This window comes from Sciurus vulgaris (assembly GCF_902686455.1).
Source record: "Sciurus vulgaris genome assembly, chromosome: 12".
NCBI lineage: Eukaryota > Metazoa > Chordata > Mammalia > Rodentia > Sciuridae > Sciurus > Sciurus vulgaris.
Genome location: NC_136473.1, coordinates 778,674 through 799,375, shown reverse-complemented (window position 1 = coordinate 799,375; position 20,702 = coordinate 778,674). Strand labels below are relative to the sequence as shown.

The window sequence follows — 20,702 nt, the reverse complement described above, 5'->3', positions numbered from 1 at the left end:
TCTTGGGGAGACCCCCCTCCACCTGCCCAGCGTCACCCGTGCAGCGGCTATAGCAGCCTGCGCTTCCTTCCTCGGCCACTTTACCAGCCCCTCCGGCCTCCGCGTGGGGTTTAAGAGTCTGTTTTGCGGAGCTGCAGACGGCACAGGTAAGACGGTCTCGAGGTTACCCAGCGGCTCCTGGAATTTCCTTCTGCCCGGGTCACCACCGGTGCCTCCGTGGGGAAGCACTGTCAGCACCCCGTGCTCCTGACGCAGAGCCCAGGTGTTCCAGATGTGTCGGGTCACGTCAGAAGGAGCACGGTGTCAAGCACGGTGACAAGGCAGCGGTGAGGACATTCGAGAGCGCTCGTTTTGTGTTGACGATGGCAGTGTGCTGGAAATGTTAGGCCACAAGAAGGAGGGCATTAAAGTAAAACGAAACCACTCTCGATTCAGGACTCGAGATGTCCCCTCTGAGGTCCAGATGGCAACAGGGCCTAGACCCACTGAACACAGGGCTCAGCAGTCCACGTGGCTGCCAAACACGGTGGACGTCCCCCTGAGCTGGACTCTGGGAGCGAACGAGCTTCACCCAGCGCAGCGGGTGTCTGCCATGGAAACGCTGGAAACGAGCGGTGGAGCAGCTGACGGAGGCCAGGCCCAGTTGACTCTGCCCGTTGCCGGGCTGCTGGGCTGCTGCCCGGAGAAAGCCCTCCTGTCCCGCAGAAGAGGGCGGCAGCCACCCCCACCCTCAACACTGAAATACCCCTCAAACTCGGATTTCACTTTGACTGGTGTGACAAACCATTTGTGCAGGAGAACGTTGGTGGGTCCGACGTTACTTGCCTGTTTTCTCACCTCTGCGTCCTGTCTGGTAGACACGCACTCTTTACAGCTCTGTCCGTGCCGGGTTCACAGACACGCCCATTGCACATCTACAAGTGCTCCCGTAGACCCACGAGCTTGTGCTACCATCACACTGCACACCGCAGGACACCTCCCACCCTAAAAAGTTCCCCAGCGCCATGCCTAGCCACTCGGGAGGCCGGGGCAGAGCAACGAGAGGCCAGCTGGGCAGCTGGTGAGGCCCTGTCTCTAAAGAACTTCAGGAAGTTCCTCCTGGTGTCCTTGGTCAGCTGTCGCTTTTTAGTCTCCGATGGTCTGTCTTTCTGGAAGCCTTATGCAAACGGGGTGAGCATGTCTCTGTGGCCGTTTTCTTGGCTGTGATTTGATTCCGTGGAAGTAGCTCTGTTTATCCGTTCACTCCGGGCCCACGGGCTGCTTTCGGTTGGTGCTTCATGAGGCTGCGTAGTCCATTCCTCCAGGGAAGATGGTCTGGAGGTGGGGCTGCTGATCTCTGTGTGCCTCACTGTAGGGACCACAGGCTGCATTCCCAACATTTCCGTCCCTTGGCACTGGAGGTGGGCTCACTGCTGCACATCCCTGCCCGCACACTCCCAGCCCCGTCATGGCGGCGCTGGCCGTCTGTAGGGAATCTGGGGGTTCCAGCACAGGAGGGTACACTTCTCTAGTTACGTGATGGTCAGCATCTTTCATGGGCTTACTAGCCATCTGTGGATCTTCTTTGGAGAAATATCTTTTGGAATCTTTGCCCATTTAAAAAATCGAATGGTTTGTCATCTTACTGACTACAGTTCTAAGGTATTCTGGATCCAAATAATTCATCAGACATGATTTGTGGCTATTTCCTTCCATTCTGTGGCTTTCCTTTTACTTTTATAATAAAGAGTTTTTAAGCAGCAAAAGCAAATATTTTAAATTTCAGTGAAGTCTGATTTGACATATTTTTCTTCTATAAATGAGCCGTGCTTTTGCCTAATCCAAGAAATCATTGCCTAATCCAAGGTCACGAGAGCCTACTCCTATATTTTGTTGCAGAAAATGGATAGTTTTAGTTCTTACATTCAAGTACGACACATTTTGAGTTGATTATGTATTTGTGAGATAAATTCAGTCTTTGTTATGGTTTCGATGTGAGGTGAACCCACATCTCCTGTTAGTGCAGGAATGTTCAGAGGAGGTAGGTCACTGGGAGCGTGCCTGGAAGGTGCCTCTGCCCTGTGGCCCCTTCCCCTTCCCTCTCTCTGCTTCCTGACCCCACCATGAGCTGACATCTCTCCTCCGCTGGGCCCTTCCCCCATGATGTTCTGCCTCACTTGGGCCCAGACCAATGGAGGAGCTGTCTATGGATTAAACCTCTGAGGCTGTGAGCCCCCAACAAAGCTTTCCTCCTTTAGGCTGTTCTTGTCAAGTACTTGGGTCACAGTGAAAAACAAGTTGACTAACACAGTCTTTTCAGGTTTTGCCTCTGGGTACCTGGCTATCCGATTGTTCCAACGTCATTTGTAGAAAGACTCTTTCCCTCCACTGGAAAGCGACTTGGTAAACAGTTGACTGACTGCAGTGTAAGTGTGTGGATTTCTATTCTGTTAACTTGTCTGTGTGTTTGTTCTTAAGCCAAAGCACATTCTCTTTTTTTAATTTTTTCTTTTAGTTGTAGGTGGGCACAATGCCTTTATTTTATGTGGTGCTGAGGATCAAACCCAGTGCCTCACACGTGCCAGGCAAGCCTCTACCACTGAGCCCAGCCCCTGGCCTGCGGTCTCTTGTTGGTCCTCAGCTTCGCCAGGGCAGTGCTGCCCTTCTGGAATGGGCTGGACGGTCGTCCCTCTGCCTTCACGTTCTGAAGGAGTCGAGCAAGTGCGGTGTTACTTTTCCTTTGAATGTCACAGAATTGGCCAGGGAAGGGTTCCAGGCCCGGGCTTTTCTTCACGGGAATGTTAAAACTGTGACTTCCGGTTCCTTATTGTGTAGGTCTATTCCGGGTTCCGACTCCTCAAGTCAGTTTGGTGACGTGTTCCTCTCCAGGGACGTTCTGTTTTCCGAGCTGCCTCACTGGTGCACAAAGCTGCTTCTAACGTTCACTTACCTTCTCCCCCATCAGCATGATGCCCCTCACACGTTCCTGACTTGGTTAATTTGTGTCTTCTCTTTTTTTCTTGGTTCGTTTAATTAAAAATTCATCAATTTTATTGATCTTTTCAAAGAACAAATTTTATTTCCTTGATTTTTTTCTGTTGTGTTCCATTTTTTAAGAACATTTTTGGTTAAAAATGGGCCTTTATTTTATTTATCTTTATGTGGTGCTAAGGATCGAACCCAGTGCCTCACACGTGCCAAGCAAGCCTCTACCACTGAGCCCAGCCCAGCCTGCCCATTGTGTTCTGGTTTCTAGTTGATTTCTGCTCTGACCTCATGTCTGTTCCTTTCGCTCTCTTGGGTTTAATCTCCCCCTCTCTCTCAAGATGGAAGCCTATGCTGTTGGTTTGAGGACTTTCTGTTACTCTGAGTCCTACTCCAGTCCTGTCCTATTAAATTTGATGTGTTATATTTTTGTTCTGTTTAGTTCAAAATGTTTCCAGTCTTCATTGTGATTTTTTTTCCCCCTTCAGCTCATGGATCTTTAGAAATTTCTTTTCTATTTCTAATTGAATTCAGTGGTTGGGGATGTATTCCGGATGATCTAAATTCTTTTAAATACATCACACCTAGCTTGAGGCCTAGAGTGTATAGTTCTGGGCCTCACTGGAGAAGCCCTGTGCTCTTGAAAGCGTGTGCTCATTGCCTGGGGGCAGGTGCTCTACCGCCTCAGGGCGAGTGGTTGGTGGGCTGGTGAGATCTTCTGCGTCCCGCTGACTTTCTGTCCAATGTTCTGTTAATAATTAAGGGTGGAGTTGGCCACCCCTGTAGTCCCAGAGACTCAGGAGGCTGAGGCAGGAGGATCAGTGCAGTTCAAAGCCAGCCTCAGCAACTCAGCGAGGCCCCAAGCAACCTAATGATACGCTGTCTCCAAATAAAAAATGAAAAGGCTGGGGACGTGGCTCAGTAGTTAAGTGCCCCAGGTTCCATCCCTGGTACCGACCAACCAACCAACAAAAAACCAAGAGTGGGGATCCAACTCTCTAGCTGTCATGAAGTTGTCCCTTTCTCCTTTGATCACGTCCACTTTGCTCCTGTTGGTTCTGGCACCTCTCGTCACAGCCGGAGCCCCGCCCCCACCTGATCTTGTGCTCTCCCCTTCCCTCTCGGCCCACCTGACGCCTGGCCTTACACCTCCTCTGCCCAGTGCACCGTTGAGGAAGTGGCCTTGTGTTCCTTAAGTCACTAACTCACTCTGCTACCTCCCAGGGCACTGGGGTCCCCTCCCGTGTTGGGAGCCACAGCCAGGCTCCGTTGTCTGTGGTGGGGAGGAAGGACTGAGTCCCACTAGGATGGGACTCGGAAGAAATAACCTAGCCACCAACTTTTGCAGCCCCCAAGCTTTGGGCACGGAGAGCTTCTGCACGGACAGTGTCTCACAGCACGCCCAGCAAGGGGGCCATCTCCACAAGGACCCGCCATGGTCTGAGTGGGGTGAGCTGGCGTCACCCTTGAGGGAGGCACCGGCCATACAGAAAACGAGGCCACAGCCGCGCTTCCCTCGAGAGGCATCCACACACCTAGACAACCCTGCCTGCCAGGGTGTCCGGGCACGGTGCTGGCGCCCTGGAGCCAGGGCTCTGGGTGCCAGGGCGTCCTGGGAGTGGGAGGAGGGGACGTGGAGGAGCAGATGCCAGCAAGCCTGACCCAGGCCACAGAGGCGCGGCTCTGGAGGGCAGTGATCTTAATGAAGCAGCAGCACAAAGTCAGAGAGAGCAGCAGAGGCTTCGCTCTGCAAGGTAGTGGGGTGCGGGGCAGGCAGGAGAGAGCCCCGGGCGAGACCGTCCACCAGGGCAGCTCAGCAGTTCACGGTCCAAGAGCTGACGCTGGGCAGGTGCAGCACCACCAGGGCCGCCTCAAATGTTCATGGTCAAGTTGATGAACTGGAAGTGAAGAGCAGAGATGAGGGCCCGTCCCCAGTCCCTCCCCGCCCCAGGACACCCGTTTGCTTATGCAGGGGCTCCACCACCTGGTCATTCTGCCTGCAAACTCGGAACTCTGCCAAACCTGAAAACATTTTACAGGAAAACAAACGAGCCCTCAGCACTTCAAGCTCTCCGAGGCCCGAGACTCTGAGGGTGAGCTCCTGTCCAGCACGGAGCGCGCAATGGGGTGGCAGAAGGTGCTGTCCCGCGAGGGGGACAGCCTCACCAGGCCCCGCAGCCGGGGCAGCAGGGCCAGGGACACACGTGACACCAGGACACACAGCCGGGGCAGCTTCCCCTTTGGCAGCATCGGTCTGGGCAGGGCCTGGGGCTCTGTGTTTCCAACCTGCTTCCCTGGGCGAGGCTGGCCCCCCACACTGCAGCAGCGCGGCTGGGAAGGTCCCTCTGGGAGGTGCACTGAACCCCCAGGGCCCCTCCGAGCCTTGGAGCGGGCCCTGCTCTCCTGGCCCAGCATCCTCACTGGGGTGCCTACCTGGGCCAAAGCCCCGTATTTCTCAGGTCTGAGGTTCGAGCAGCACACAGACATGCAGGTCATGGCAGTCACAGGGCCACCTGGGCAGGGGCGTGGAGGGGAAGCTGGGAGCAGGCAGGCAGGAGCCCAGGGACAGGAGACAGGGAGGGCTGCTAGCGGCGGGGCGACCCATCCCTAGACCGTTCCGCCTCTGCAGAATGGGGTTGCCACGAGTACTCCACAGTTGATTTCACCTTAAGTGACCTTGTGAGCCCAGTGGAGGGTGGCTTGGAACCATTGGGCATGCCTTATTGTGGCCCCACAGAGGACAGCAGGCCTCACAAGAGATGCGCTCTTCAGGGCCCTGGGCAGAAGGCTGGCTCGTACCTCGTTTATGTTGAGATGGATGAAGTCCTGGTTCTTCACGCGGAGGGCCTGGAACACCCCTGCTGGGAGAGAGGAGCACCGTGGACATGGTCCCTTCGGGGTCTCCCAACCGCGGAGCCAGCCCGGCTGCCTGTGGGGAGCTGCTCCCCCTGGTGGGAGTCAGTGGTCTCTGGCACAGCAGGCAGGACTCCAGGAGTGGACAGCGCTGGCCTCTACCCTATGCCAGCTGCTGGCCAGCTCCTGGGTCCAAAGCATCTCCCTGTCCTAAGCTTTGGGGTCGCAGATCCCTTGAAATCCATGACCCCAGGAAACCAGTGTCTGCACAGGAGGTTCTGCCCAAGTCTGAAAGCTGTTCTGTAGCTGAGTCCCTTGGGGTGGGGCGGTGGGAGCTGCCACAGGGCAGGGCAGCAGGAGCAGCAGAGAGAGCCAGGCTGAGCTGGTGGGGCCATCACATGTGTCCCTGGGCCTCAGCCTCCCTCTGTGGGAAGAGGTGGAGCCGACCACTCCACCTGAGGGTCACCACAGGACGGGGCAGAGGGACCTGCCGCTGCCGCAGAGCGGAAGGAGCCAGGAGAGCCAACAACCAAGTGCAGCAAGTGGCCCTTGTCCAGATCCTGGGGCCACCAAGAACAGCCAGGAGGCCACCAGGGATTTCACCATGGACCCGCCCTGGGTGAGGTCAAGGGTCACTGAGAATCTCATCAGGTGGACAAGTGGCATGGCCATCATGCCAAAGCCAAATCTGGTGACTGCACATCCACAGAGGGGAGGGCGGGTCTGAGATCTGTGAGCAACCCACTTGGGGGGAAGGATGTGCTAGGGACCTGGGGGCAATTGGCAGGTGACAAGTGTCAGGCTGTGTTGAGTGCAGGCCACACCTGGCAGTGTGCAGACCTGACGTGTGCCGCCTGCGACTCCTCAGCTGGAAACTACAGCCCGCTCCCGACAACCTTCCCTCCAGCTCCGTGGCGCCGGGGGTGGAGCCCAGGCCAACGTCTGGGTCTGTTTAAGCTCCCACAGGGGTTTGAGAAGCACCCTGTGGGTGCTTTACTCTTTACGTGGCAGCGGATGGTTGCAGCTGTCTGACAGGAAGGTGAAATGGCCCCAGGAAGCCTGTGGGGCCTGTTCCCTGGTGCCCCATGGGAACAGGCTGGGAGTCCCGGGTGGGGAGGGTCAGGCCTGAGTGAGCCCAGAAGGGGGAAGAGCAGCCGAGAGGAGAGGAGGGACAAATTTCCCATTTCCAAGGTCAGCTCTGCCCACCCTGAGAGTCTAGGCCATCTGTCAGGTGGTCCCTTCTCCAGAGCTGCCAGGGACCTGGACCGGCATCCAGGGCTGCCAGCCGGCTCACTGCTCCAAGCCTCCCACATCTCTCCGTCACCCGGAGCCTGCAGACCACAGAGACAAGATTCAAGCAGAGCCTGCCACCTGCCTGCAGAGCTTTTGACCACACTACAGAGACATAGCCTTGCTTTACCAGGCCCGGCGAGGCCACCTGGGAGCTAGCAAATGCCAAGGAGGACCAGACACGTGATTTGCAAGGCTCCGTGCAACATGGAAACTGGGGCTCTGGTTCAAAAATCAAGACTTTGAAGCATTTAGCCCAGCACGAGGTGCCTGGGGACACGGTCCCTTTGCCTCTGCTTGGATGGCATGTGTGAGCACCTGGACACAGGACGCCTCCCTTCCTGGCCAGTCCGTAAAGGAGGTAGGTATGATAGACTGCAGCCTCAAAGGGCACCTCCGCCTGGTCTCTGTCCCTTCTTGGTGGGACAAGTCTTTTTTGAGGTAACTGTCCGTGAGGGAGGGAAGCGGGGACTGAGACTCTGATTCTGAATGCTGTGGGGACTTGCCCTGAGATGAGACCTTCCCTGACGTGGTGAGCATAAGCCCCGCCTTGGCCCAGTGTCCCTCACAGACATAGAACACGTGGGAATCAGGGGTCCCTGGAAACTGACCACGACACTGCACCTGCCCCAGCCACACGGGCCACATGTCTCATAGCTCCCAAGGGCTTCAGGGTCTCTTTGTCATACTTGCTGGGTGTTTGCATGTGCTCATGGGGGTGACCAGACACCAGGGTGGACCTGGGGTGGTGGACACTCACGGCTTGCATTCTCCAGCCGGACCAGGCAGTTGAGGAAGTCATCCAGGTCCAGCTGAAGTCCCTCATCGGCGTACCTGAGGACAATCAGCTGCAGGAGGCGGCTGCTGAGCTGGAAGCCTGTGGAGGAAGGGGAGGCCACACCTCTGTGTCCTGCTGTGGCCAGGGAGAACCAGCCTAGGGACCACGCTTTGCCTGGCAAGGAGCGGGCTCCCTGATGGGGGCCTGGCTGGACTGGGTGGGCAGGAAGGTGTCTACCAGGAGGGGCCGGCGCTTACAGGTTGCCCAACACCGTGGGCTTAGTGAGCTCCTGGGGTTGGTTTTACAACAACATCACCCCTAGGGTCCGGCCAGCCTTTGAGGAGGCTTCCTGGGGCGGCACCCTCCCTGTGGGCAGTGTCTGAGCCCCAGGCCGGGTCCTGTGCCTGCCTCCCCTCTGGTTCTGTCTGAGCTCACTTCTGGCCTGACCTGTCCTGAGGATTCCTACATGGCATCTGGTGTGAGACTGATCTTCAGGGTGTTTTAACCCAAAGGCGTGGGGACCTAGAAAGGGTCCTGAGAGGACATGCTGTTGGCTGCCAGAGAAAAATTCTGGCCCATGTTGATGGCGGCTTAAAAGGAGGGTCCTGTGAGGGACCAAGCACGGGCACTACTCAGGACTGTGACCTTGAGAAGTGCAGCTCACTCAGCTCAGAGGCCCGCTGCTGGCCCCGCTAGGGCTGCGGGTCAGTGCCCAGCCGGCAGCATGCTGGCCCCACCTCGGCAGCCCATGCCCCAGTGGTCTTCACCTGAAGCCCTGAGTGCGGTCCGCAGCTCGTAGGACGACATGGTGCCGGACCTGTCTACGTCGAACTCGGTGAACAGGTTCTGCAGGGTGGGGGCGGGAAGGGAGCTGAGCGGTGGAGGGCAGCCTGGGCAGCAGCTGGAGGCAAGGCTGGGCCCACCCTCCTGTGTAAGCCTTGCTGCCCAGGGAACCAGGCGCCTGTGCCAGGCCAGGTGCCCCCTGCAGCCACCCCCTGCAGCCATCCCAGCCTAGGGCCCCTCTGTCATCCCTTCAGTCTGGAGGAAGTGCATCCTGGTGCCTTCCCTCGCCCCTGCCAGCACCACTGGGCCTGCGGCCTCTCTCTGCCCGCCCTGCCCTGTGCTGGGGCTTGCCGGGTCCCGTACGATCCACTGCTTCAGCTTGTCCCAGAACACTCGGAATTCACTGAACTCCAGCTTCCCGTTGCCGCTGGTCTGGCCACGTGGGTTAAGGCACTTTGACCTTTCAACCCAGGCTCCTCATGGGCCCAGCTCAGGACACCTGGGAGGCCAGTGGGCTGGCCCTGCAGAGGGGCTTGGAGGACTGCACCGTGCCTCTCTGAAGAGGGGACGTGGAGGGTGAGAAGGGCTGGGAGCCTCAAAGTCTCAGACGCACAGAAACAGCGCTTCTGTTCCCTGGGCGGGACCAATGCCAGTGAGGTCCCAAGTCCCTTCGGAAACCCCCTGTGCCTGACGGTCCCATGCCGCTCGTTCTGATCAGCTCCAGCGCCCGCGGAAGAGCGCTACAGGAAGTTGCCCACTGTGGACTTGAGCATGTGCTTGGAAGGATACGTCCATCAGGGAAATGATGTTCCTGCAGGAGATCAGGCTCAGCTTCTTGAACTTGAGGTCCTTTCCTGAAATCACACGTGAAAGCTGCATTTGGTTGACGCTTGGTCAGACCTGTGTCCCATCTGCTGAAGCCCAGCGTGGCCAGAGGCAGCCTCTTGGACGGCAACCTTATGGGCACTCTTATGATACTGGTGAGAGTAGAAGGAAAATTTGTAATAAATGGGGAAAAAAAACCTTACAAATGGGAATGCCGGGCTGTGCAGCTCAGTGGTAAAGCGCTCGCCTAGCCCACATGAGGCCAAGGGGTCAGTCCTCAGCACACAAAACCAAACGATAACACCCCAAACTCCCAGACCAGAAACTAAAACAGCGATTGCTCTTTCATCACGTTTTTTCTAATTTAAGAATTCTAAGTGAAAAGTCACCCATGAAGATTTTTATCAGGTTACTTAAGGGCAGAAGCTTGGAATAAATTCCTGGGCTGGGAGATAGCTCAGCTGGTAGAGTGCTCGCCTCGCAGGCTCGAGGCCCTGAGTCCAATCCCCAGCCCCCCTCCCAAAAAAAGAAAAGAATAAGTGCCTGAAGGAAGGGCCTTGCTCGCGGCAGCTGCTTCCACACATGCCGACCCCGGGGAACTGTGCTCTGGAAGCACATCCAGTGACCTGCTCACACAGGTAAGCCTGAGGCAGGGTTTAAACTGTTGGAGGAACTTGAACATTGATACACTGCTGGTGGACCTGTAAAATAGTCCCTCTGAAAAACCACTGGGCACTTAAAACATCAAGTGCAGAATTACCCCCAGAAATTCTCTTTGCCATGGAGGCAGGAGGAATGAAGCCCACAGCAACATCAGCTAGTGGCCAAAACTAGTGGCTACCCGAACGCCATCACAGACAAATGAAGAGATCAATGGGCAGAGCACACAAGGGAATGTCACTGGCTATCAGGAGCAGAGAGGCACACTTCGGCAGGGGTGAACCTGGAAGACGCAGTGGGGTGAAGGGAGCCAGGCAGAAAGGCTCTCGTGCCAACGTCCAGGATCGGCAGATCCTGGAGTACAGCCGCGGCGCTGGGGCCGGGAGGAGGGATTGGAAGGGCTGCCAGCCGGCACATGGTCTCTGAGGTGAGGGAAGTGTCCTGGAATGGAGACCGTGCCCACACACTGGCTAACAGCGGGATTTGTGGGTGGTCAGGGTTGGTGATCTTTCTCTTGGGCATTAGGTTTTTCTGCATCTTTCAGAATTTTTTGCCCTTAACTTGCACCATTTTTGAAATCGGGGGATAAACGACAGCTGTATCTGAAGTCCCACTTCAGGCAGCCCTGGGAAGCCGGGGCCAGAGCCTGGAGGGTCACTGTCCCCTCCACGGGCCCCACATGGGTGTGGCACTTACTTTTCTGCAGCACAGCATTTAGAACATATTCAAGTTCCTCTGCTGTCACCTCCATGTCCTGTGGAGACATAGCTTGTTAGCACCTCAGCGACCCCTCATGAGACGCTGTCAGTTCCAGCTTGATTGGCCTGAGATACAGACGGGCCCTCAGGACCCCGACCAGGCAGGTATGCCCATCTTCTGGATCGCTGCTACCGCTCCGCCAGCATTTTAGGGAAAGCCCAGCCAACCGCAGAGGCCCACCCAAGGCGGGCACAGCAAACCGGACGAGGTGTGCTGCCACCTTCCTGAGACTCAGAAACACCTGGCAAAGCTCGGATGGCCCTGGAGGTGCTGCTGGGAGTGTGGAGAGCAGAGGAGCCTCCTGCAGAAATGCACCACGGAGCGCCTCCTGGACACGCCCTCCTGGACACGCCCCCTCTCAGGCAGGCCCCCTCCTGGGCTCGCCCCTCTCGTGGACACGCCCCTCCTGGGCAGGCCCCTCCTGGGCTTGCCTCAGGCCCCCTTCAGGTCACAGGATCCAGGAATGTGGCTTGTCTTGTCGGCTACTTTCAAGGACCCGAGGGGGTCTAAGACAGTGCACCAGTCCCAGCAGCCACAGAGCAGACGCTTATTTTTTAGAGATGCAGTCAGGCCTCAGCCCACACCTGCAGAAGAGGGATCTGCATTTTCCCGGGATGCCCAGGTGGCTTTCATACACAGGAAAGTTTGGATGCCACTGCTGTTGGGCGCATTTGTCCAGGAGTTGGACCAGTAGAGTGGACCCCTGTGGAACTGCTTTAACCAGTGCCTGCTGGTGAGACCACAGCAAAGGACAGGTAACTGATTATCAACGAAAGGGAAATGGGTAGATAGCACCAGGTGCTCACCGCCTCTGGGGAGGGGAAGGATCACACTTTCCAAACACAAGCAACACCCCCTGGACAGCTCTCTTCCTGCCTTTTGGTCATGTAGGCATGAGAAGAAAGGAAATCTAAAATCTATAAAAGGGGCAAGACACCCCTGCTCCCTGGGGCACCGACTCTGGACCCCTTCTCCTCCGGAGGAGTCTCTCTGTCTGTTTCCCACAGTTTGCTTTTTGCTCCTGCCTCAGTGTTCCTTCAATGCTTGAACTTCAACACAGGGGGAACAAGGTCCCGATCCTGACTTTCAAGACCGGTATCACTGGTTCTGTTGGAGCTCCTGGGGCTGGGTTTGGGAGGTTTGACTCCGTGAGAAAGTGTGGATGCTGCCCACGCCGCACTGGACGGGCTGGGGATGAGCGAGCCTCCTGCACATATCCTCCTTCCCTTCCAAACACTGGACCTCCACTTCTGCCAACTTCTGTCCCTGCCCCATGCACCTCCTCAGTAGCTGAGTCCACCATGCTGGCTCTGACCTCCTGTGGTCTCCAGATAGCAGCTGACCTGGGGATATGCCCCCATGCTCTGCCCTGCCCGAGGGAGTGGCTGCTTTTCCTGCTGTGCTTTGAACAAGGCCCAGACCCTTTCTCCATCTCCTACCCAGCTTTGTTACTGCCATGCCCCAGTTCAGCACTAGCTGTCCCCAGCTTTAGGATCAGCCACCAGGCAGCCCATCTCACACTAGGGGCCCCAGGCAGGGGAGGCAGAGCAAGCTGATGTCATCAGCACCTCAACACCCATTAGTTTATCAGGCTATACAACCGGCCATTTCCAGCAGAAGGAGGAAGATCCTGGGGCTGGGAGGTTTTTCCCAGGGCCCCAGGAGGCCATGTCCCCAGAAAGGAAACTGAGCAACAGGGCTGAGAATAGGAGCAGCACTGAGGACAGGAAGCAGGGAACTGATGTCCTGTTCTTCCTTGGTGGCCTAAGCCTGGCCCTGGCCCCCCAATCCTGGAGACCCTCTGGTGTTAATGGATGGAAATGCTTTGCACCGGAGGACTCTCCTGGGCACAGAGCTTGCAATGTTAACGGTGCCTCCCTGGACAGCACAGAGCAGAACACAGAGCATTTCAGTGGCAGGGATTTGGGGGCACAGTTCAGAGAGTCTCCTTTTCAAGACTTCCCCAACCTGCCACAAGAAGCCTCTGGGCCAGTTCTGAACCACTGCTAGTGCTGCTGCCCCATCAACAGAGGGCCCGTGGTGCCAGGTATGTGGACAGGCTGTGTCTCAGCCTCGAGTGACCAGGGCTGCCGTCACTTTGCAACAAGCCCCACCAGGCCTCGGGGAGGCACTGCTGACAAACCCCGTGACCAACCCAGGGTGCCCTACCTCTCCGGCCACTCGATGGAACAGGGCCCGGAACTGCTGCTCCTCCTCTGTCTCCTGCTCAGGTGGCGTTGTCTGCGGGGGCTGAAAAACAGCCAGAGAGGGCTGCACAGAAGGACCCACAGGAGAGAAACTCCATGTTTGCTCTCAAAGAAACACAGGAAAGGAGAGCCCGGGTGGACACCTTGCTGCCTGAGGGACCAGTCAGGACCGCATGGGCTCTCACGTGCCAGCAGTCACCCGTGGACACAGGCGCACCAGCCACCGCCCAGAGGCCTGCGGAGCCTTCAGGGAGTCTGGAAGGACCTTGATAACTGGACTCCTTGTACCCTTCTGCCTCAGAGACCCCAAGAGGAAAACACCCGGGATGGGGTCTGCAGATTCAGCTGTTCAGCTGGCTCTTAGGAATGACTCTCATCCTGTGGACACTTCGCTCTGTGGGGTGTGGCAGCTTGAGCAGGAACAGGAAGCAGCGGAGCACAAAGCCACTGGTCAGCTCCCTGCCCCTCCAGGTGGCTTTCCCTGGGTGGTCCCAGGGCTTCCTTCGTAGGGCCTGGCTGGGGCGTGGCTCACAGATGACTTCCCAGGTGGGGATGAACCCCAGCACAAGTGGCCCCGTTCTGGAGGGTCCATGGGGCGTGTGGCACAGGGGCCGACCTGGGTGTCGCGCTGACTTCCGCCCTTGCCCTGAACCCCCACTGCCCGGCCTGCTTCTGGCACAGGGCCGCAGGTCCCCTCCAAGAGCAGGTCTCTGTGCCCCTGGAGGTGCAGCTGAGCCAGGCACACCCTGGTGCCTCCTGAAGGTCTCACAACCCTTGGACGAACTGAAATCAACCCCTCACCCCAACACTCAGAGAGCGGGGGCAAGTCCCATGTCCCTGAGTCTACAGCGAGAGCATCTACCCACTTGCTCGGTTCCCTTTTATTGCTTTTCTTAAAATGCATTCATTTGGTCCCCTCCACAGGAGGCAGGTGCCTCTCCATAGAGGTGGAAGCCCAGAGAAGGAGGACACCCTGCAGAACCTGCCTCGCCCAGGGAGGCCTGGCTGCCGTGAGGGACAGAGGCCCCAGGCGTGGCTTCCAGGTCAGAGACCAGCATGGGCACAGATCCCATGGACTGGACAGGAGCTCAGGTGGCACTGTGGTCAGGGGGAAGGCCTTCCGCCTCCCCCAAGACTGCCCTCCCTCCAGGGGAGCACATACCTCAGGAAGGTCGATGTCTACGGTGCCATCCAGGTCCCTGCAGGGGCGGAAAGCACAGTGCAACTGTGGGCTGCCGTCTGGCCGGGATCCCATCTGCAGAGCTGCAGGATGCCCTCCTGGTTCTCTGCCCTTCCCGTTCTGCAGGCTTTGCAGACCGCAAGCGTGGACAGCCACCCCCACACTCAGACCCTCCTCCGCTTGCCCTCGCCCAAGGACAGCGTGCAAACCCCGGGCTTCTGGAAGTAAGAGGAGTGAACCCTGATGTCACTCCCTGATGCCCTGCTTCATTTCCACTAGGGCTGTGGGTGTGGCCAGTGGGGCGGAGCAGGCTCACTGCATGCTACCCTCGAAACTGCATCTCCAGGGGAGAGACCCGCTGCTGAGACCCGTCACTCAGCCTGGATGAGGACTTCGGAAGAGCAGAGTCCGCGTCGGGACCAAGAGCCACCTGAGGCTGCCCGCTGCGCTCCTGCCCTGTCGCATGCACACACTTAGGTTTGGGGAAGGAGGAAGGGTGGTCACTGTTGCTCTGGCTGTTCACATCTAGGGGCTGGACAGCAGCGGTTCTAAGAGGAAGAGCCACCTTCAGCCCTCGTCGATGTAGGACACGAGGAGGAATCCGTCTTACAAATTCAAACCCTAATCCTCCCAGGGACAGCAAGCAACCCAGAGCAAGCACAGGGACCCCAACACTGAGAGGGAGCCAGCTGGTCGCCCTGCTTGATTCTGCCTCGCAGCACACAAGGCCAGAGCAGCCCGGCGGCCACCACCGTCTCCCGCCCTCTGCGCAGGTCGGTCTTCGTGGGGATTGTCTAGCTTAAACACTCAGACTTTGCTGCAATCTCCAGGATGGGCTGCTGGTTAAAGAAACGGATCGCTACATCTCGAGCCAGTTCCCCTCTGCCGCAGAGCGACCAGCACGAGCGGCCGTGGGACACGTATCCCTAGATGCAACTGATGCAACTTCACTGCCGGGTAAAGGGTTCAGACCGGCCAGCCTTTAAACTGGAGCTAAGGGAACAGGCCATTCTGGACATCAGGGACAGTCTGTCATCATGTGTGGGAGTCTAGCCTCCACCCCAGAGTCTGAAAAAACCAAGGTCTCCGCCCAGGAACACCTGGGGGCAGGACTCTGGGCGCCGTCGGGAGGGGGACTGACAGGTTTGCTTGTAGTGGGGAGAGCCAGGCTGAATCACCTCGTTTCCTGGGGGTGACGAGAAGGAGGGTCTGGCCCTGTTCTGCAGTCCTGGTGACCCCAGTGCCGGGACACTAGCGGAAGGGGACCTGGGACCCTCTGCTTCTCACCGGCTAATGGCTTTCTTCTCCGAAAAGATTCTCAGACAGAAGTCGGCCTCCTGATGGGGCTCAAAGGTGCTGGGAACCAGGATGTACTCCCCGGGGGGCAGCCGGAAGCGTTCGGAGACTTCTCTCAGGTTGATGAACGTCTTGCTTCTAGCCAGGGAGGCGTGGTACCTGAAGAAGTCCTTGTCCAGGTGTCCGTCCCTGCCGGGGCTCTGCAGTAGGAGAAGGGGCTCTCTGGGAACCGCCTCAGGCACAAGACTGAGGATGAGCCGGGACGCAGAGCCGGGCGGTGGGGGGGTGCTGCTGCGAGTGGCCTGGCTCCCACCTGGTAGATGGCATAGCCGATGGTCAGCATGTCAGCGCCGAATCTCTTGAGCTTCCTCCGGTCTTTTTGCATCAGGGCCACTAGGAAAGTGCACCCCTCCTGCCCCTCGTCCTTCTCAGTCAGGGACAGTTTTATCTGGGGATTGGTCCAGAAGGTATCTGGCATTTGAGAGAGAAGGATCATTGTCCCTTCCTAAGGAAACGCGAACAAATGTGAAGTGTACACACCCGCCTGCCCACCCCCGTCCACCTCCTCAGAAAAGGGTTCTTTCCCCCCAGTTCCCATCCCCCTCCCGCCCTGCTTCCTGGGACCCAGTGAAAAATCCGAGTCCTCCCTTTCCTTCACCTTTGAACCACTTCTGCCCTGTCCCGGTCCTCCTGCAGGTCTAGCCTAAATTCACCCCACCCTATTTCTCCCACTTGGCATTCGGGGGGGTGTGGCAGGCCTGGGAGCGTGCTCCTGCCTCTGTGCTGACGGTGCAGTTTGGGTAGGACTGACTCGTCCCTGCTCCAAGGACGAGCTCTGGTCTGTGGCAGCCCCTCCCATCACAGAGAACCGGAGCAAAGCCGAGCAGCACTCAGTGCTCCAGGCACCAGGGCCAAGGAGGCCCCGTGAGGGAAGCCCGGGCTGGTGCTGACCTCACTGTGCCCGCGAAGGCTGCGGAGGGTCTGATGCTGCCTCCGTGCTCACGAAGCCCGCCAGACAGGGCAGGAAGTCAGCCCAGCAGAGAGGGCCAAGCAGAGCCACAGGGAGACAAGCCCCGCCTGGGCCCCGCCGGCTTCTGCCCCGAGCTGTCAGTCCTGGAGGACAGCCAGCCCTCCTTGCTGCCCGCCTGGCCAGCGGGCAGCTCTGTCACTTATGCTGGAAAACGGCCAAGTGGCAGGACAGCTGCTTCCTCGGGCGTTTCTGTCCAGCTTCCCACCACGCCTCTGCCGTCTTCACTCCCTGGAGTCCCGTGGACCCACTACCCTCTCCCGGCTTTCTCTGGTCCTGGCCCTGACCCGCTGATGTCCTCGGGCTGGACTGGCCCCTCGGGAATGGGAGAGCGAGTGGAAGGGAGGCACCTACCCAGGAAGTTGCGGCAGCCCCCGGCGGTGGAGCCGCGGACCCAGCTGCCCTGATGCACGGCCACCTCCCACCTGTGCAGCGTGTCCTCCTGCAGCGCGTCGGGGGTGAGGTTGCACAGCTCCACCTTGTCGAAGTGGGCCCTGAAGTCCTCGAACGCCATCCTGCGGCAGGGGCCGTGTGGGCGCTCGGGCAGCCACACCGCCCGGCTCCGGGCTCCAGGGCTGGGGGCCCAGGGTGGGGACCCGACACACAGAGGGTGAAGCGAAGGTTTTTAAAAGGAAAAAAGGTCAAAACACAGCTTGACGGGATGTGCCAAGAGCCGCAGAGGAAAGAGTTGTGCCAGAACAGAGGGCAGGGGTGTCCCTCCGGCAGGGACCAGAAGCCTCCAGGACACGGTGCCCTTCGAGTGGAGAGGCTGGTGGGGAGCCGCTGCTGGGGTTCAGGCAGGGAACGAGCAAGGTCCTGGGGCAGAGGGGCTTGACGTGCTCATGGAACAGCTCAAGGACCAGCACGGGGTCAGGGACGAGAGCCAGAGGCCACGGGCATGGGGTGGGCAGAGGATCTGACTGTGACGTGGGGGGAGGGAAAGCCTTTGGAGGGAGTGGAGTGACACCGTCCACAGCCGCTGTGTCGGGCAGAGACCTTAGGGACACCGGTGGAGCCGACTGGCCTGCTGGGAAGTTAGTGGGGAGAGAAGCAGGTGCTCCGTCCAGGCTGCTGGCCAGGGAGGTAGAGGCAGTGGCCACAAGGAGGCACGATCTGAAGGCGGACCCCAGAGGTGCTGAGGGTTCGATGTGGGTGGGTGGGCATGAAAGGATGGGAGCAGCGAGAGGGGAAGGTGGGCGGTCTGGGGGAAGGCTCTGGGCAGACGGGCCCCTCTGAGGTGGGGACTGTGCCCTCAGGAGAGACGGGGACAGGCCAGGACCTTGCCAAGGGGTCCCACGGCATCCTAGAGCTCAGTGCCCGCGCCTCGAGGCTACTGAGCCTGGAGGCCGTGTCCTGTCCACTCTGGGGCAAAGGCCACCTGGTGAGGCTGCTGCTGAGACAGCCGGGGAAGTGCAGCGGAAGAAGGGCAGACGCTCCAGGAGGAGGGAGGCTGGGTGTTCCTGCGCAGGCCATGGTCTTTGCTCGTGGGTTTAAAGGGTGTTGGGAGAAAGAGGGGAGCCCAGGCAAGAGCCCAGGGCTAGAGTGCACGAGGCAGCAGCCGGAAGTTGCAGCAGGAAGATGCAGGTCAGAAGCGGGTCCAAGGCGGGGCCCACTGGAAGTACTCGAGAGCTGCAGTGCTACAGCAGAAACCCCTCCCCTCGGCCGACTCCGCCGCTGGGGCTCAGCCTGGCAGGGCAGTGGGCGGAGCTGGACCGCCAAGAACTCAGCCAAGCAGACTGGGAGGGCAGAGAGAGCAGAGGAGGTGCTGGCTGCTCTCCAGAAGCTCTGCCCTGGCTTTCTGGACGACACTGCCTCTCCAGAGACCCACCAAGAGACCTGGAGATGGGGAGGGTCCCCACCCAAACCTCCCCACCCAAACCTCCCCACCCAAACATCACTGAGATCAGCTTCCCTGCCAGCCTGGGGGCCGCGGAGGTGTGTAGAGAGGAGAGAGAGAGAGAGAGAGAGAGAGAGAGAGAGAGAGAGAGAGAGGGAGAGAGGAAGAGCGAGAGAGGCAAAGAATGAGAGAGGGAGAGGAGAGAGAGGGATGAGATGAGAGAGGGAGGGAGAGAGAAGAGGCGAGGAAAGGCGAGAGAGAGAGAGAGAGAGAGAGAGAGAGAGGAAGAGCGAGAGAGAGCGAGAGAGAGAGGGAGAGAGGAAGAGCGAAGCGAGAGAGAGAAAGGAGAGAGAGAGAGGGGAGAGAGAGAGAGAAGAGGGAAATGGAGGGGAGGGGAGAGAAAGAGAAGGGGAGAGAGAGGAGCGAGGAGGGGAGAGGAGAAAGGGGAGGAGAGGAGGAGGCAGAGGAGGGAGAGAGGAGGCGAGGTGGAGGCCCTTGTCCAGGCGGCCACGCTCACACCCGTCACACACTCAGCAGAAATGGAACGGGAGGAGCTGTACCAGAACTCCCCGTCGTCAAGAGCAGCATGACACAGGCGCTTCTGGTCGGCCAGACCCACGGACTGCCACTCTGGGGAGCTGCGGGCGACAAGGCTGGACTCAGCCTGGAGGAGGGCCCTCCCAGGAGCCATGCCTGCCCGGTGACCTCACTGGCCACAGGTCCCCAAGTGGGAAAGTACAAGTCCGAGGGCTGCTGGTGGAAAGCACCTGGGCGGGAGGTGGGCAGCAGCTGGGCTTGGCTCCAGCCTGCCGGTGCCAGGGCCGGAGTGGCCTCCCCTCCTCTCTGCCCATGCTGCCTTCACCTGCCCAGGCTGGGAAGGAGGTTGGCCAGCTGAGAGGCGGCACGCCTGACCTGGGACAGGCCGGGGTGCTGGAGAGAGCAGCTGCTCACAGCCCCCCACACCCAGGCTGTGGCTCCCGGGTGCCTGTGTGACCCAGCACTACTCCAGACAGCAGCCCCTCCTCCTGGGTGCTCGGGGGCCTGGTGGGTGCCCAGGCCACAGGCGCCCACGCCTCTGTGCTGGGTCTGACCTGTCGCTCCACGGTCCGTTCCACTCCACCTGGCCCCAGGGGTTCCGGACTCGGATGAGCTCGATTTTCTGGCCCCGGACGTCTACCTAGGCGGAAGAAGCATCAGGGAGGTGGGCGGTGAGGAAGACAGGTTGCGTTCCCCTCAGCTCTGGCCCATCTCCTGCAGGGCCGGCTTCCTGAGGCCTCAGCGTTCATGGACATGGACTCATCCATGGACTCATCCCTCCCTAACCAGCCTTGGAATTTTCGAATTCCTATTGAAGACAAGCAGTGGCCTCTCCAGTGAGCTCCCATTAGCCACCGAGAATAGTCCTGCCACCTCTGGAGAGTAAATCACAATCAGCAAGAATCCAGAGCATTTCCTCTGGCCCAGAACCCCCGCATCTTGGTTTTCTGGGTCCCTCAGCACCTGGGCAGCACAGAGCGTCCTCAGACAGGCTCACAGAGCCCCAGGGATGACAGAGCTGCAGGCTTGGAGTGCCTGCCTGCTCTGGGAGCAGGCCAAGGCGTTTGGGAGGGAGAGAGTGAGGTCAGAGGTCTGCTCATCAGTAAGCAGCCGCCAGGAGCTGTCCTGCTCCGGACGGATGCTGGATGCGTGAATCAGTTCCAGGAACATCATCTCAGAGCGCGCGGTGCTGCTTGTGGGGGGCACCCAGGAGCTCCCTGATGTGAGGTGTTGGGGCCAGCAGGTCCCTTGTGGAGAGGGAGCAGAACTGAGCAGGTGGACACAGGGACCAGCACAAGCAGCGGGAAGTCAACAGGAGGGTCCCGGGGTCCATCGCAGCTCACGCCTCTGCTGCAGCGAGGGAGACACCCCGGCCCACGCATTCGGGGCATGTAACCCAGGATGCGACCGCAACAGGAGGTGGCCGAGGTGCCGAGTCCCCAAGAGCAGCTGTGGGGGCTTAAACCTGGGGGCGGGGCCTTTGGCCTCTCATCTTCTCTCATCCATTTCCTCCCTCTCCTCCCCTCAGGCCTTCCAGGACCCTCCTGCAGGCCAGCTGCTCACCCAAAGTGGGGTGGTGCTGTGTGGGTCTGGGGGCCAGGTCATTTCCACCCTGGTCCTCAGCTGCACAGGAGGGGACTTGGGATAATTTCTTGTGTCTTACTTAACTGGGCCATAAGGTGCCCAGATATTTACTTAAGAAGATT

The 20,702-nt window shown here is 58.9% G+C and overlaps 2 protein-coding genes across 2 annotated transcripts in view; one reads left to right on the top strand and one right to left on the bottom strand.

Moving 5' to 3' along the window:
- TTC13 (tetratricopeptide repeat domain 13) overlaps positions 1-144 on the top strand; it is a 94,406-nt gene extending 94,262 nt beyond the window's left edge. Inside the window, exon 24 of the transcript XR_013758368.1 lies at positions 132-144. The gene's annotated coding sequence lies outside the window, so the exon portion shown is untranslated. The remainder of the gene's footprint in view (positions 1-131) is intronic.
- Positions 145-3,997: 3,853 nt separating this feature from the next.
- CAPN9 (calpain 9) overlaps positions 3,998-20,702 on the bottom strand; it is a 29,254-nt gene continuing 12,549 nt past the window's right edge. The window contains exons 7-20 of the mRNA XM_079107495.1: positions 19,551-19,636; positions 19,020-19,097; positions 16,977-17,137; positions 15,909-16,066; positions 15,587-15,795; positions 14,282-14,318; positions 13,082-13,162; positions 10,850-10,907; positions 9,458-9,522; positions 9,032-9,100; positions 8,653-8,731; positions 7,868-7,984; positions 5,764-5,822; positions 3,998-4,862 (exon numbers count right to left, since the gene is read on the bottom strand). Of these exons, the coding sequence (XP_078963621.1) occupies positions 4,836-4,862; positions 5,764-5,822; positions 7,868-7,984; positions 8,653-8,731; positions 9,032-9,100; positions 9,458-9,522; positions 10,850-10,907; positions 13,082-13,162; positions 14,282-14,318; positions 15,587-15,795; positions 15,909-16,066; positions 16,977-17,137; positions 19,020-19,097; positions 19,551-19,636 (1,284 nt within the window). The 3' untranslated portion in view covers positions 3,998-4,835. The remainder of the gene's footprint in view (positions 4,863-5,763; positions 5,823-7,867; positions 7,985-8,652; positions 8,732-9,031; positions 9,101-9,457; positions 9,523-10,849; positions 10,908-13,081; positions 13,163-14,281; positions 14,319-15,586; positions 15,796-15,908; positions 16,067-16,976; positions 17,138-19,019; positions 19,098-19,550; positions 19,637-20,702) is intronic.